This window comes from Vespa mandarinia, chromosome 19, assembly GCF_050613455.1.
Source record: "Vespa mandarinia isolate Hongniang chromosome 19, ASM5061345v1, whole genome shotgun sequence".
NCBI classification, from domain to species: domain Eukaryota; kingdom Metazoa; phylum Arthropoda; class Insecta; order Hymenoptera; family Vespidae; genus Vespa; species Vespa mandarinia.
In genome coordinates this window covers 3,520,001-3,537,500 of record NC_140828.1, presented here as the reverse complement: position 1 = coordinate 3,537,500, position 17,500 = coordinate 3,520,001, and the positions used below count along the sequence as shown (strand labels likewise).

General features: G+C 36.0%; 1 protein-coding gene across 7 annotated transcripts in view; it reads left to right on the top strand.

The window, feature by feature from the left end:
* Positions 1-17,500, top strand: part of LOC118449313 (neural-cadherin) — a 78,588-nt gene that overhangs the window by 2,443 nt on the left and 58,645 nt on the right. The window contains exons 1-10 of one of the 7 annotated variants that reach the window (XM_085662894.1): positions 10,499-10,653; positions 11,402-12,780; positions 13,047-13,094; positions 13,950-14,141; positions 14,807-15,053; positions 15,210-15,429; positions 15,596-15,872; positions 15,962-16,557; positions 16,937-17,083; positions 17,312-17,500. The exon at positions 17,312-17,500 is cut by the window's right edge and continues 3 nt beyond it. In XM_085662894.1, the coding sequence (XP_085519020.1) occupies positions 10,619-10,653; positions 11,402-12,780; positions 13,047-13,094; positions 13,950-14,141; positions 14,807-15,053; positions 15,210-15,429; positions 15,596-15,872; positions 15,962-16,557; positions 16,937-17,083; positions 17,312-17,500 (3,330 nt within the window). In that variant the 5' untranslated portion in view covers positions 10,499-10,618. Of the gene's footprint in view, positions 1-10,498; positions 10,654-11,002; positions 11,317-11,401; positions 12,781-13,046; positions 13,095-13,949; positions 14,142-14,806; positions 15,054-15,209; positions 15,430-15,595; positions 15,873-15,961; positions 16,558-16,936; positions 17,084-17,311 lie in introns of those variants that run through there. The other 6 variants (XM_085662898.1, XM_035883734.2, XM_085662896.1 and 3 more) reach the window with 6 other exon arrangements.

The window sequence follows — 17,500 nt, the reverse complement described above, 5'->3', positions numbered from 1 at the left end:
TGAGTAAATATGCGTGTGAGTAAATAGGTACATGCGTACGCTCGCTGTCCGCGTACGATTCAATTATGCGAAATATTCGTAGGTGTACCAAATGGATATCCCTTAAATACTTGAATGATCAAGCACATTGGTGTTAATCATTTTATCTTTTGTCTTCCTTTCTTCGACATTCGTATTAAATTTAGTTTTATTTTTTATTAGAATGTTCGTTCGATAATGACGATAAAATAGGAATGTTCTTTCTCATGAGAAGAAATCATTGTAAAAACGTAACAGGAAGGAAGAAAGAAATTTAAGAAAAGTCAACGAACCGTTGTGATTTCAATGAATCGTATCTACCTGAACGAAATTTACAATAGTAAAATAGGAACGCGACGTGATTTGGCAAAATGCCGAAGATATATTTTAGCGATTAACTGAACGATATAAATTCTCTTTATAACTTAGGTTTCTACGTCTTGGGAAAAGAAAAATAAATTTAATGTGAAGAAACAAAGAAAATTTACGAATTAAAAACATCATATTCGATCTTTATCATTTCTTCTTATTTATTTAATTAAATTTAATAGAAATTCATGCAAAAAATGAACCTTACAACTCTCAGCGCGTTATACATTTATATATATATATATATATATATATATATATATATATATATATACTCACCTGTGTGATTTATTTCAACAAGAAAATGAAATGTATATGTTCACGAGAAAGAACATAAACAAAAAGCTCGTATCTTTTAAGAGCGAGCATTGGACCATATTCTCGGTAACCCAAATGTATGAAGCCTGGGTATGGCGGTAATGGCAGCAGTAATATGTTTCTCGATCATAATATAGGATTTATCGGAATGTTCTCTTTGTGCTTCGCGTAGAAATGGTTCGTGAGTACGAGGCCATTGACTCTCTCTCTCTCTTTCTCTCCTTCTTCTCTTCTTCCCTACCTAAGAGAGTTGTTGGCTCTCCTCTCTACTATATACCAATGGAAAGCCGCCAGTCCCAAAATACTTTTGAAGTAACATTCGTGAGTTAATGTATCGTCTGGATCGTTCATAATTATGTCGTTGCTCTTTGATATCAAATGCTCTTTCTCATTACATAACTGTTAATTGAATTTTTGCAGAATGTTTTGTTGTCATTAATAACTTTCTTTAGTTCCTATCTAAACTCCTTTTTATGCGATATACAAAGAATGATGAATGTTGAATATTTTCTTCTTTTGAAAAAGTTTATTCACAAAAGATGAAATAAAGAACGGAAGGGAAAGAAGCTATTTCTATGTATATATGTATATAGATTCTTTCGAAACTCGTTGAAAATGTATTTTTTCGTGGAAAATAGGTGAGGAACGTTTTACTTCGACGTGACACCATTGAGGTTGCGCGCGCAGATTCGCTTCTCTTTTGCCAATATAGACGAGAGAGATATTCACGAAAGCGGTTCGTTACAACAAGGCTTTCTCTCTCTCTCTCTCTCTCTTAAGCTTTTCTCTTTCCTTCGCTTACTTTCCTCTTCCTTCTCTTTGAGGACTCTCTTTGCTTAAAAGAGAAACAGATACGAGTCGGTCGTTCTCTTTGTAATTCTCCAATCTCTTGTTAGCATTATTCCCCACGATTTCGGTACTTCGAGTTAGCTTTATCATAACTCAGCAATCAATTAGAACGTTTCGAATAGACCAAAGAGACGACGATTTTCAATAAGAATCCTGGAAATTGAGAAGGATCATAGTACGCGATCACTATATTCTCGATTTAATATCATATATAGCAGAGTAGTCTGGTTCGTTATCGACGAGACAATTGGTGGCGAGTGTTCCTGACACTCGGTCTTCGTCCAAGATTCATTCTATGGGACGATGTCGGCTTCTTCCTTGGCTTCACGTGGAAACGTTCGATCAATGTCGATGCTCTTTGAAGCGTGCCTTGAAACTTCTCTATTACCGATGGCCATAGTCGTTTCAAAATTATAGCTGACAAGAAGAGACCATGACGTATAACGTTAACATTTCGAAATAAATTTAAAAATATGTTCTAAAATCTTATTATACGGTCAACCTGAAATATCTATATCGCTCTTTTGTCAAATAAAATATGGTCGCTTCTAACTCTTTTGATCCGAGAGAAAATAAAAGAGATTGACGCTCTAATAATTATTAAAAGTACTGTATGTCTCGTCTTTACTTTCTTTTTTTACTTGACACCCTTTCGATGGTCTCATCTCGTTTTGTTTTTTACGAGGACGTCGACTGCTTGCTTGCTTGCTTGGACGTAATTTCGCTCGAATCCAAGTTTAGTTATCGCTCGGAATTTCTTTCTCTTCTCCGAGGTGCTCTATTTTTTTCTCTCGGTTCGTGAAAAAACAGGAAAAAAAAAAAGAAAAAAAGAAATGGAAAAAAAGAAAGAAACCTACTACTTCGTCGCTGCTTTTCATTCTTTTCGCGAACTCTTTAATGTTCGCGTGTTGCCAAGTTGTACTTGGCGTAAGATAGGTCAGAGTTCAAGTCTTCTACCTGTTCTACATTTCTTTATGAGCGATGGCGAATTTCGAAGAATTTATATTAATTTAAGAATAGACCAAGAGAAAGGATTAAGACTTTTGTATCATTTTGATCATTTACGTTTACGTATGTTTGCAGAAACTATCTGTTTACTTCAAAGTTATTTTTTTACTTCTAGTATTTTTGTTATCACGCACACGACCTTTAACGAGAGTGGTAGGAATTGAGGACAAAATTTCCATAGTTTCGCGAATATTGCCTTCCGCGATCCAGCTGGTTTCCTCTTTTTGTCGTTAACGAGCCGTAGAGGACCTTTTTAGATGCAAGTGACTCGTATCTCTTTTTCTCTTTCCCTTCCTTTTTCTTTTTTCGAGCGCGAGAATCCTTCGTTGAAGAGAATGGTCGTATAAAGTTCGAGGGCCTTTACCACGAATGGGCGTTCCTGGACTAGATTCTGTCGACGAGCCGTGCACTGCGCCGTGTGCCATCTAATTAAGGCTCATTGTTATTTGCACACCTCTCTCTATCTTCTTCTCTATCCAAACACAAATTCACACTTTGTCGCTTCAATCCGTCTTCGTGTTCCTATTCCATTCTAATCTCATTAATTCTATCGTTTAACCAGTTGCTCATATCGAGAAGAAGGTTTGAATTTTGCATTTACAATGTTCATTAAAAATGGTAGCAAACGTACTAATATTTTAGAAACGAAAGAATCCAGAGAGAAAGAAAATGTAGTAGTAATTGTAGAAATGATGACTTTCGAGAGTCATTAAATATAAATGTATTTAATCTTTGGCAAAAGAAAAGCGAAAGAAACGAGTCGTTAGAAAGTAATACTAATTAGGATGCTTCCGTTCACTAGCAATAAGGGTTTCCTGGATCGTAGGGAGCATTGAGTCTAAGGACTCAAGGGAGAAGGACCCCTATTGGTCTAGGGATGTTCTCCCTCTTGCAGTAACGGCATGGTACAATGCAGTAAAGAAGACGAATGAATACGGCGACGGTTACGAAGGGGAAAAGTACAATTTTTCAACTAAGAAATAACTTTTCGAAATTTTAACTAAAATCTTATTCAATTTGTACAACACAAAATGAATTCTATATTTCAGTTGAATCGAAACGAGGAAAGGAAGGAATTGTTTGCATATTATCGAACGAGGATTTAGGCAAGAATAGTTGACTTTACACTCGAGAAACTTCACCCTTTTCCTTGAACTTTCTACTAATGCAGATAGTAATCGCTTATGATAATATTTAACCTTGCCAATCTTGAAAAAAAAATTCCATCGTCGAGTCATACGTTTGTATTCTTTTTTTCTTTCTTTTTTTTTCTTTTTTTTTTTCTTTTTTTTTTTTCAAAGGAAAAAGGAAAATAGAATAAAGAAAGGTGGAACAGTTTGATGAGTTTCCTCGAATTAGACTCACCACATGCTCGACGAAATTATTGGGTATGGTTTCACGCTGCGTTGCATTGTACCATGCCGTGGCCGTCGTTTTACATATCCAGCGAGTATTATAAAGTTGGTCACGCCATATGGTGTCGATGGAGCGTGTAAAGGGTTGTCGGTACTCGAGACTCTGAAAGCTGCTTGCTAGTCCTTCACCTTGGATCTCGAGAGGTCGCCATTACAAGGAGAAGGAGACCTCGCTTCTCTTTTGTTTGAACTTCTTCGTCTCTCTCTTTCGTATGCGCATATTTCTGCAAGCGCACGTTCGCTAGGCGACGTTTCTGACAAAAGACCTTTCTCTCGCGCACCCTCCACCGCGTTATATTCCCTAGACGTTCTGTCAAAGGACGCGTTATCTTTTCCGAAAAATGCCTCTCTCTCTCTTTCTCTATCTTCCTCGAGTATCCGTATTCAGTACGCTTAATGGATCGCATGTCCGGCCAATGAACGTTCGTTCTACGTCTTTTTCTATTTATCTCTCTTTCCCATGTATGAAATAACGAGTCATAGTTTTTTTTTTTCCCTCGAGTAATTTGATATTACTTCGCGTTTAATAGCAACAAGAGAAATTTTAACCGCTTAGAATATTCTATATTATATATGTATTTTTTACTTGTTATAAATTTTATTTTAAATTAATAAACTTTCTAAGGAATCATCGTATCCTGGAATATTTCAGTTAAAATTTATTTGTTATTAAGTGTTCGAAAAAGTAGTATTTCTTTCTGGAAAGTTTCAACGAAGTTAACGGAAGAAAAACAGAGGAAGAAAAGTCCCTTTGTCGTAGTACGACTTCCATGAAATACGTCTCTATCCCCAGGAGGCATACTGGGCGCATCTGGCTCGGAAGTCGGTAGAGCCTGATGATTTAGACGGTCGCACGAGCGTGTCCCCTTGCGGCCTGCCTTTTCGGTGACTGTGACGGCGAACAAGATATGTCGGACGGAACGGTTTGATCCAATAAAATCGAAGGGTTTAAACCCGCATCGTTTTAAATAAGTTCATGGATAGATATTTTTTCTTTTCTTTTCTTTTTCTTTTTTTCTTTTTTTCTTTTTTTTTTCCCGTAGAAAATGAGAAAAGGGCAAAACAAACGACATGATATATATAAATGTATGAATTATCTATATGACGTTATATAGAGAGAAGAAAATTCATTCAATTGAAACATTTAGAAATAAATGTTTCTATTTAAGAGAAGAGGAATATAAAATAAAAGAATGGGGTCTGGAAAGTTCACAGATTAACTGGTTCGAGCAATAATAGAGGCGGTGTAGTAAACGTAGTAAGTGGAGCAATGGGGGGCTGGTTTAGGACGCATGCAACCGCTATCGATTGACAAGCTTCCAGCAGCACCACCGCCGACGCCACCGCCGACGCCGCCGCCGTCTCTTGGCTTTTCTCTCAATCAATTCAAGTAGTGTTCGCTCCTTCTCCTTTTTTCTTTTTCTCTTTCTCTCTTTCTATGTATACTCTCTCATTACCTCGTATTTTCTATATAACGAGTGTTTCACCTCTCTTCCGTATGTCATATCTTCTAAAACTCAAAGAGAGATTTCCATCGTTAAGTTCGTCTATTCGTAAACTATGAACCATTATTATAAAAATATGCTGATTCGTTTGAAGGAAATTTGAGATCTCGAAAAAGATGACCTTGAACAAGGTGTTAATTAAAATATTGACCTCTTTGCATCGGACAATTTTGTTCTTTAATATTTTCTTTTTTTTTTTTTTCTATTGTCAATATTTAAAGTACTATTACAAATATCAAGTGATACACCCTGTATATATCAAAAGTACTACACGGTCTCGGAGTCGAGCCAAATGTAAGGAAAACTTGTGAGTATGTACGAATCTCCCCTTGCTCTTTCCCTTTTTCACTTGGTCGCTGAGTTTTTACGTACCTAGCTACCCTTCACCCTAACTCACACGACTGTGTTCTCTACACACCACCCTCGCTGTCGTGGCTTCTCCTATTCTCTCTTTCTCTTTTACTCGAAAACTACTATATACTAGCATTCTATGTCGTCGCAGTCGCCATCGTTGCAGGATTTCCGTGAACCCCTCTGCTTTCTAGAGTTCCCCTTGTGACGAGAGATGAGAAATCTGTAGGGATGAGGAAGAGCCGTGCGCAGAAAGAAAAGAACACGTCGGTGGAATAGAGAAAGAGAGATCAACGTCCTCCGACCGACGCCCCCAAAATATTTTACAGGCTAAACTGCGCCGGCGGCCTTTGCACATTCGCACGAATCGATGTGAGAAGATCAGCCGACAAAGTTGCTCTCGTCTCGCCCTCTCTCTCTCTCTCTCTTTCTCTCTCTCTCTCTCTCTCTCTCCTTTTTAGCACCCTTCTTACGAGAAAATATTTCAAAGTGAAAATTCTAAAATTTATGAAAATTCTATACGTATGTGGGGAATGCTTTTTTATAAATATTTTTATTATATATAAAAAGATGTTTTTAATGTCTTTTGATATTCGTTATCATTTGCAAGTAATCAAATAAAAAATTATAGGATTTTTATCGTAATTTAATAACATCGTTTATTTTTTTTTAAAAAAGTTATATATATTTTAATGCCACATTAGCTTATCGATCGAAGATAAGAAAGAAGCAATTTTTGATTTCCAATCGTCTCGTTTATTTCCTTTTATCTCTCTCTCTCTCTCTCTGTACTTCTTCAATATTTCAACATTTTTTTGATACGAAAATAACTCGTGCAAATGCACAAATAGAAACTGACATTACGAATTTCGTTAGATGAAAAATACGACGTAGGTTAAAGTCGGAGTATTAGAAAATGATACGAAAAGATTCGTTGAGAGGGAACGATCGCGTTGGAAGGTCGAACGACGCAGGCGAATACATTTGGCATATGCAAAAAAACCGTCTGTTTTTCAAATGCACGGCGCGGAATTAAATCAGAGTCTCTGCTAAAAAAGAGCTCCATTCTTTGTTCGGTGTGAAAAGGCTTAATTTATCGTCGGATGGGGTTCAGGAAAAACGTTTTTCCAACGAGAGAGAGAGAGAGAGAAAGAGAGAGAGAGAGAGAGAGAGTGTGTGTGTGTGTGTGAGAGAGAGAGAGAGAGAGAGAGAAAGAGGAAATATCGTTGTAAAAAGCATACAGAAAACGCACGATAAACTTTGAATATCAGTTACATGTTACATTTAATAACGACGCGAGTCTAAGTTATCTCCAATAAAAATAATACAATTTGATGGTACACGCATAAAATACGTATAAAATATAAATCGAAAGGGATAAAAGATTTTGAGACAATTATAAATTGTGTTCTATGTACTTTATTATTTCATTTTCCATGTTGAGTTTAATATTCTCTGCTTTCATTGTTGTCGAAAGATAAAAAGGAAAAGAAGATAAAGAAGGTTTAGAAATAAATATATTATATATCTATGTATATATACACATAGGTGTATGTAGGTACATATCTGAGTACATAGGTCATAGGTATTTCATTGTTCGTTGGATACGTAGGACGGAAGTCGCGACTGGCGAGTTGCCACAATCGAGACTGACAATGTGTGGTGTTGCAAAGAGAGAAAAGGGAGGAAAGGGAGGAAGAAAAGGAGAAAAGTCGATCGGGCGTTCCTCTTTGACGGCCGTTGTCTCCTTTTTCTCGTCACAACTCGTATAGACATATGTACATATGTATGTACATACTCTCAATCCCTCATTAACCCTTTCACAAGTCTTCCTCTTCTTCTTTCAGTCCTTATGGATATATCCTTGCTTTTTTAATGCATCCATCCTTTTGTCCATTCGAAGGAACGACGTTTCTCTTTCCTCCTTCTCTCCTTCCACCCATTCCAAGACTTTTCGTAGAAAGCATTACGTAGCTCGTTAGCATGTAACCTCAGAATCGTCTTAATTGACTCAATGGATGCCTCCTCGCTCCGTCTGCTAATTTCCGACGCGATGATGAGGACGGCCAAACGGCTCTTCGAAAGGAGGAAGGAGAGAGGTTAAGAGAGAGGGAGAGAAACCGATGAGGTCAAGACCGTGCTTAGGCGGATATACTTTGCGTTTAAAGACCATTAATCCTTGTAACGTTACGTGGAGAATTCTCATTCTAAAGTTTAACTAGTTCATTAAGACATTGCAGAAATGTATAGAATAGTCCAAATTATGGGATATATATTTCTTTATTTTAATCAATTAAATATTTTTATTATATTATCATAAATTAATAATAACTTCTATTTTCGAGCGTATAATTTTAACCGTTTACCTGAACAATTTAAATTTGCACACCTTAATATGATTAGATATAATTACCTAGTTGTGTGTAAAAATAATATAAGAAATATTACATGCAAGAAAATGTCTGGACCGTAATGTGTTGAGCTCCTTGCTAATATACTAAATGAGTCGTATTTAACGTTGCCACGAGATATTTTTCTCGCTTTTCGAGATAGTAACCAACAAAGGAACATCCCTAGGGAACAATGTGCAGGATATTAAAAATTACGAGACAGGTAGTTTCTTCTCTTTTTTTTCGCTAATAAACGGTTTAAAGGGCTGAAATGAATATCGCCAGCAAAATTGGTCTTCTCGGAATAAAAGGCAAACAGTTTGGTTTATCGATAAATCGTTTCAAACAAAAATCACTCGATTTGAAATGCAGAATAATTTAGCTGAATTGGCAATTTTTTTATTGACTTTGAATTTTTTTTTTTCGTAACTCTTGTATATAAAGACTAATAGTACAAAGGGTTTAACATATTTGTATCAATTATTTTAATATTTAATATTATTTCATCGATTAACTCGATATACTCGGAGTAGGATTTATTGTAAACAACGATGAGACTTTTATTAATTATTTGAAAATGAACTTTGTTAAAATTAAAAATATGCTGGGAAGAAGATACTTTTATAATTAAAAGGGAAACGTTTCTAGAAATAGAAAGAGGGAGAAATTCATTTCAAACGTGGCCTCTATCGTTGTGCCAGATGATCCTGAGTTCATGCCCGAGGCAGGGAACGTTATAGAAATGATCAACAATGCGAGAATGTCGAGGGATATTTATTTGAAAAAAATAGTAAGAGAAGTACTTTTAAACGTTATGTTTTCTTTATTGTTCATATTAGATAGAGGCAATATTACACAATTACGTAATGATACGATAGCGGTAAATTAGTATTCCATACAAGAGAAAGTTATAATTATGAAAAAATGAAAAAACTTAAAAAAAAGATACATGTATATGAGTATCTCGCTTAAAAGTTATATGTCATTATAAAAGAGGAGTTAAATACGACGAATTATGAAGCAAGTCTTTCGTCTCGATCGAAACGTAAGAAAGATGAGAGAGCTCGTTTAAACTTTCGCTCGAACTTTAAGTGGTTGGTATGAGTAAGCACGGGAGACGAGTCGGCAGTCCTTTTTACGACCACAATTACGGACTTTTTCGATTCCAGAGCTCTTCCTCCGGCTACATAGAAGATGAAAAGATTAAAACGTCACTTTAATTCGCCATGAGAATCATACCTCGTCCACATACGTTCTCTTTCTATCGCATACGCGCACATACACACACACTCGTATATACCACCTTTCTCTATCTTTGTTTCTCAAATTAACTTATCAATTGTATTATGCTTTTTATTTTTTATAAATGTTGTAAAATTAATAAAATGATTTAATTGTCTTTAACCATGCCTGGAAATAAAATCGATCGTAGTAGAAATGTGTATGTAGATTGAAAGATAGATAGATAGATAGATAGAGAGAGAGAAAGTGAGAGAGAGAGAGAGAGAGAGAGAGAGAGAGAGAGAGAGAGAATATCTGCATTATTCATATTGACTAGTTCTATCCTTTGCGTACGAATTCATGCATTCTAATAGTGTCTAAGATGGAAATGCGAGCAAACGATCGGCGCATAATGCAAAATCAGTATTTCCTTGAATTATATCCGTCGTATTCCGTTAATTACAATGATAATATATAGAGTATTTACGTAGAATCGATCATATAAATATTATAAAGATTTAGATAAAATTTCTATTTTCGTTATGTAGTAACAAAGAAAACACTATTTATTGTTGGTGGTAAGAATGATTGAAATAATAGTATTGTTTTCGACCCGGAAGGTCAACATCGTGAAAATAAGTCGAGCAGGTTTTATTCAATGTATCGCTTTTCAGAACAGAGAGCCAGCCAATAGTAGGCCAAAGACAGTCACTTAATACGTTTCGAGGAGGGATTAGGTGTCATGTTTCTACGGACTTAACTTGATATAATACCAGCAGCTTGGTCGAGAAGCATCCGCTCTCTTAGGTCAGTCTCGAGTCGATCTCGACTTTCGACTGTTTCGAATCCGCCAGCATTCGAGGGAAGAGAGTTCATTTTGTTTTAAGTACATATAGATATATAGATATTCGTTCCCACGAATATATGAATAAGTTCACATATAGTTTAGTAAATTGGTGGGGATGCCTTTACTATTAAGTCAAGTGAACTTGGAATCAATATTGAGCGATGATGTAAACAACACGAACACACGGCGTATTTATCTTGGACGGTTATCAAGACGGTCTTCTATGACATTCTTAAAAGTAAACATCGTAGTAGCCTTTCGTGTTCATTCGTGAAAGAGTACTTTTTATGTTGAAAGACACATTCTAACAAGTTTTAACATATTATTATGTATAACTGTGATATCTGCGTTTCAGAATACGCGTAAGTTTTCTATACATACATTACGCAAGCTTTCTTGATTTGCAAGGCAAATCACGAATAGAATACTATTAATGCATCTCATTTTACATTATCTTATATGTACATATGTGTGTGTGTGTGTGTGTGTGTGTGTGTATTTGCGCGTGCGTGTACGCACATTACGTACATTTTATTGTACATTATAAATCATACGTGACATTGTAGATTATATAATATGTCCCATTGAGCAAATCAATATCGCAAATCATTTTGACCCATGAGTTATCGAGCGATTACGAATAAGTTCGTCGTTATATATCTTTTTTTTGTGAGTTCAACGATAGAAGTACTTAAACGAGCCGCGACTGACCTCACGTCCGGTTTCTCTCGGGGCGTGAATGGAATCAAATGGAACGGAGGGTTACTAAATGACAATAGTCAACTCGTACGCGCCGGTTCTTATTTCCGGTGCAACGTTACGGACATTGTTCATCGCGTTGTCTGTCGCGCGGCAGCAATGACGAGACTCGCGTCGCTCGATGTCACCGACACGTATTGATTTCGTCTGGCAGCTGACTAGCACGAGGCTTATGTATAGTACGTACAAAGAACGGAAGAAGGGAAAGAAACGAACTTATGACGTTGAAAAGATACAAAGGACTCTGAGAGATCCGTCGCGATATTGTAACATATTGATAAACTAGTCATATGTATTGCGTCTACAACTAACGACGACGTTATATTTTGTTTTGTGATTTTTATTTTACAGATCGTCCTTGCACCCATGCTCTAGTGAAGGGATTACGAAGTTATCGAGAAGGAGCGGCAGAATGTGGCGATTACTCGTCTTCTGGATTCTAGCGATCAATTTGGCTAGGATCGATGGAAAAGTAGCGGTTTTACCGCATGACGTCTATCCTGGCTACGAGATAACACGATTTCACAGCGACTCGAGACAACAACCCTCAAGGTTTTGTCTTTTAGACAATGCCTTCTCCAAGTATTTCACTGTCTTGAAGAATGGCCTTGTAATGACAACATCAGAACTCGGACCCTTGCTCGATCATCATCGACCGATTGATTTGGTCGTTTTAGAGGAATTACCCAATGGTACTGAAGCTCATGATCTCCGATTATACGTGATCAATCGTCGCCACTTGTTGACCTTCTCCCATGAACGTCTTGGCGAAGGTGAGATAGCTGAAAATTCACCTGCAGGTACTCTGATCGAAGGATTTCCTTTATTAAGAGCACGCGGCAACTTTCCCGTTCATTATACAATATTACCCGATGAAACTGGCGAGAGAGCATTCGCTTTACGGGAAAACAATTCGGCCGATCATGGATTCAACGTTACACTTGTTAATCACGGACAAGGAATTAGAGTGGTTACTTCTAAGCCCCTCGATCGCGAAAGAAAAGAAAGATACGCGTTGGTGATACGTGCGTTTGATGGAAATTATGTGAGCAGCTCGAAAATTGGTGGATTTGTTCGTGTACTCGATGAAAATGATAATGGTCCAGTTTTTGAGAAGGACGTTTATACTTTCGAAGTTAGGCCTACGAATATCGAAGATTTGAGACAAGGTATCAATGTCCTTCCATCTTGGAAAAGATTCATGACGATAGGCAAGCTCGTTGCCAAGGATGCCGATGGAGACAAATTGGCATACAGAATGCTCACTAATACCGATTTACTCGTTGTCGTTCCTCAAACGGGCGAACTTTTACTTGCTAATGAGCCCGAGCTTGCTCCTGAAGAAGACACCGAACGTCGTTTTCTTGTCGAAGCTCATGATCTTCGTTCACCTCCGAAAATCTCAGAAAAGCCTGCTAAAGTAATCGTCAGATTTCTTACGTCGGCAAACATTATCGAACCTGAACTTCACAAGATTCGAAAGAGACGTGTTACCAGAGCTGTTAGGCCTACAAAGAAGATCGATTTTTCTGAAGCTGATGGTGACGTCGTTGGAAAAATAGCTTTTCATCTTGAGAAAGAAAACGAAAAGGAAACTTATAAGATCAGAGATGAGAACAAGTGGGTTACGGTTGGATCCAATGGATCTGTCATGGTCAAACAAAAGTGGGATTACGAAGCGCTTGGACTTGAGAAGACTATCGATTTTTGGGTTACTATAACGAACATGGGTAATTTTATGCTCTTATTGCTTTTACTTCTAACTATTTATTTTCTTAGGTCTATCGAAACGTTCTGTTTGTTTTATCTCTTTTATTTTTTTAAACAGATTTATTTTCTAAAATCATAGAACTTTTTAATAGACCAAATATATTATCTTTTCTTTATTATCTTCTATGATATTTATGATTGTTCAAATGGCTCAATTTTGATTTTTACTTTTGTTCAATTATTTTCTTAATTTTTAATATTTTATTTCATCTGTCGGCGTCCGAAGAGCGGTGTGCACGGTTTCCCATCGATTACCCGTGTCCATTCGAAGACGGTACAATAATTTGATTTTATTAAAAGATCGCTTTCGAACAGCTCTTGAAATTCTGTCGCTTTTTTCGACAGTCTGATGTACACGCGTAGCAAATACTATAGCACACACTCATTTAACATTTTGCACTCATAATTAACGGATAATTAGTGATAGTTTCAAGAAACGATCATTTTCTGGCACGTATCATTGTTATTAATTTGATATCTTTTATTTCACGCATTAATCGGCTTCCAAAGGATTTCAATGTAAGTATTATCGCATATCATTTATTTTTCTGCACGTATATATGTCTGTATATGTATATATGTATAAATATTTATAAAACGCTTGGAAAAATAATTAATTTTCATCATTAAATCATCGCATTCAATCTATGTTTCACGAACGACGATTAACGCTTGTTAAATCGTTATATCCATATTCTATGCTTTAACATTATTTTGATATTCCATCTATCTCTGTGGTTGCAAAGTCAGACAAAACGTACTTGATTAAAACGAATTAGGTCGTGATGAGTAACCAAACATACATATCGTATCATTAAATTAATGAAATTATTATCGAATTACCCGTACTGGCCTTATTCGAGATATACAAAATATCGTAGAACAATCACGTTTGGTGAATTATATTAAATAATTTTTGGATCGAGTGTTTTTTTTTCCTCGCTTGAAATTAATAAAGTTCGATTGATTTTTCCAAACATAATGAAAGAGAGCTTATTTTATTGAATCTGCAAAAGCATGTTAATTTTCATTTGCTTATATGCGTAATTTATATAAATATATATTTATAATTGTATTTTTATATGGTTACTATTGAAACGTGGAAATAAAAAATGATATATAATCGTAGATACGGACAATCAACGTGTGATCATCAACATGAAGGACGTGAACGATGAGCCACCGTACTTCATCAACCGTCCTCTACCCATGCAGACCGTTGTACAGCTGAATGCACCGCCGAACACGCACGTGTTCACATTGCAAGCAAGGGATCCCGATACTGATCATAACATTCACTACTTTATTGTTAGAGACCGGAGTATGTAAAAATTATTATTATGTTTGATTACTGATATTTTTTAATCATTTTTTAACAAATTTGATATCCGTCTGTTTCATTCATTATTTCATAATTATTATATCACATAATAATTATTAATACGTTTGGGTACCATCTGGTACATTTGGTAATATTTTCTTATAACTATCATTCAATTACATTTGGTTTTGAACAGATGAAAATCATTTTCATAGGTATTAAAATTTTCTTTAAAAATATACGTAACCGATGGTAACTTGACTTTTGATAGAATCTTAATGATTATACGATTCTTTAATAATTCATTACCTTTCTAGATTAATTATAGATAAGATAGACGTCTATTAGAGTGCTCTTCTAGCAGTTGAATAATTTACGTGATATCTCGGATCTGGAAACTGTCTTTCATTCTTAATCAACCGATCGATTTCTCTGAGTGCAATGTCCGGTTATACGTGAATATCGTCAAAGAAAGAATCTTCGATAGTTATTTTGTTACTCTGACTGTCGTTTAATACGCGTATTTGTAGTATAGACTGCATATTTTTTCTTTTTTTACTGGAGCCTAGCTAGGATGTTATCGAATGAATAACTACAAGTCGAATGCCAATGAATGAAAAATTTTTAAAATTGCATCTTCGATATCTTTTTTCTTTCTTTTGCAGCCGGTGGTCGTTTCGAGGTCGATCAAAGATCAGGCGTAGTACGTACCCGAGGTACGGATCTCTTTCAGCTAGACATGGAGTACGTTCTATACGTAAAAGCTGAAGATCAGAACGGTCGAATAGATGAGAGACATTTCCAGTCAACTCCGGAGGAACGACTATCGATCGTTGGAGGCAAACGTGCACCACAGTTCTACATGACAGCTTACGAAGCTGAGATTCCAGAAAATCAAAAGAAAGATTCTGAGTAAGTTCAATATTTTTAACTTTTTTTTTTCTTTTCTTTTTTTTTTTAATTATTATTTTTCAATCAAAAAAAAAAAAAAGAAAGAAAAAAGAAAGCAATGGCATCAATTATTTTCGATTTTATGCGAGAAAAATTTTTATACATTTCGTTTTGTAGCATCATATCAGTGAAAGCTAAGTCATTTGCGGATCGTGAAATTCGATATACTTTGAAAGCTCAAGGACAAGGTGCTGCAGGAACATTTAATATTGGTCCTACTTCCGGTATCGTTAAATTAGCAAAGGAACTTGATTTTGAGGATCTACGACAACCACACATCTATTCTTTAATAGTAACCGCTACCGAAGATTCTGGTGGATTTTCAACGTCGGTCGAGGTAGTTTCATTAATTTTTCATTAATTAAAATAATATTCGACATTTAAAGTTGCAAACTAACGAAATGTTTAAACGTGAAAATAGCTTATTGGTTGACATGGTTTATTATCATTCTGCGATACGATTGTAACGTTTAAATTGAATATATCAACGCATATGTTTTCAGTTAACCATCCGTGTCTCCGATGTGAACGACAATGCTCCAAAGTTTGAATTACCGGACTATCAAGCTCACAACGTTGACGAAGATATTCCTCTGGGTACCAGCATACTAAAAGTTAAAGCAACCGATGCCGATTCTGGTGCAAACGCGGAAATAGAGTATTTAGTGTCGGACGATCATTTTAGTGTCGATTCCAATGGTATTATCGTTAACAATAAACAACTCGATGCCGACAATAACAATGCTTATTACGAATTTGTTGTTACGGCTAAAGACAAAGGTGAGTTTTTCAAAAATTAATATCACATGGATGATAAAAACGATTGTATATTATTTTGTATATTATATGTATATTATAAATGTAATTAGGTACACCTTCTAAGACCGGTACAGCAACGGTACGAATTTATACGAAAAATAAAAATGACGAGGAGCCGAAATTTTCTCAACAAGTGTATACACCAAACGTGGACGAAAATGCTGGACCAAATACTTTGGTAACAACTGTGGTAGCGTCGGACAAAGATGGTGATAACGTTCGATTTAGATTCGTGGGTGGAAATACTACGTCGGGACAATTTGTCATCGAAGAGATTACAGGTGTTATACGTCTTCACGGGGATAAAATATCATTGGATCGTGACAAATACGAGCTCAATGTCACAGCCTTGGACGATGGTGCTTGTTGTTTGAACGGGGACGCGACGATTCATACCAGTACAGCGGTAGTTGTTGTTTTCATAACCGATGTAAATGACAACAAGCCAGTGTTTAAAGATTGTGGAACTTATAATCCTAAAGTCGAAGAAGGTGCTCCTAATGGGAGTCCAGTGATAAAGGTACAAGCAACTGATGAAGATAAGGGTGTCAATGGACAAGTAAAATATTCTATAGTACAACAACCCAATCAGAAAGGAACAAAGTTTATGGTGGATGAGGAAACCGGCCAAGTATCCACGAATAAGGTAAGTATTTATAGCAAAATTTCATCTGAGAAAAAGAAAAAATTCCTAAATAAGCATCTTTCACATTTTTATTATAATTAATCAAACGTATCACGATATGTTATTTTCGTCATATGCTAAATCATATGATCTACATTTTACGCATTGCTCTCGATCTTTTACCTTGAACTAGAAGCAGATTTGCTAGAAGGCTAAAACGATTATACCTTAATTACCAATTCGAATGGTGTTTCATCGACCATGGCAACGACAGAGAGCATTTAAACAGGCTGCTGCAGTGTGTGTGTGTGAGAGAGAGAGAGAGAGAGAGAGAGAGAGAGAGAGGGAGAGAGAGCAATTAGGGACACGACCCGATTATGCTCATCATAATTACTTTCAGGTATTTGATCGTGAAGGCGACGACGGAAAGTTCGTATCGGTTACCGTTAAAGCGACGGATCAAGGCGAACCCTCCTTGGAAGGAGTTTGTTCCTTCACCGTTGAGATAACTGACGTTAATGATAATCCGCCATTATTTGACCGTCAAGTACGTAGACAAGATAAGAAAAATTATTATAATTATATCGGATAAATCATTAAACGTTTTTACTTAAAATATCTTTGATAGTTTTGATGATATAAGAAAATGTCGCGTATTCAAAGATATCATAGTTATCAACGTTTAATGATTCGCCTTGTATAATAATAATGATTCTGTCGTATAAATTAGAAAAATAACAAAAGCAAGATTATTTTATTAAACGTTATTTTACAGAGATACGTTGAAAATGTAAAACAAGATGCGAGTATTGGAACAAATATATTGAGAGTCTCGGCTTCTGACGAAGATGCCGATAACAATGGCGCTATAACATATACTTTGAGCGCACCCAACAACGATCAAGGCTTGGAGTACTTTGAAATACAACCAGAATCTGGTTGGATCGTATTAAAGAAGCCATTA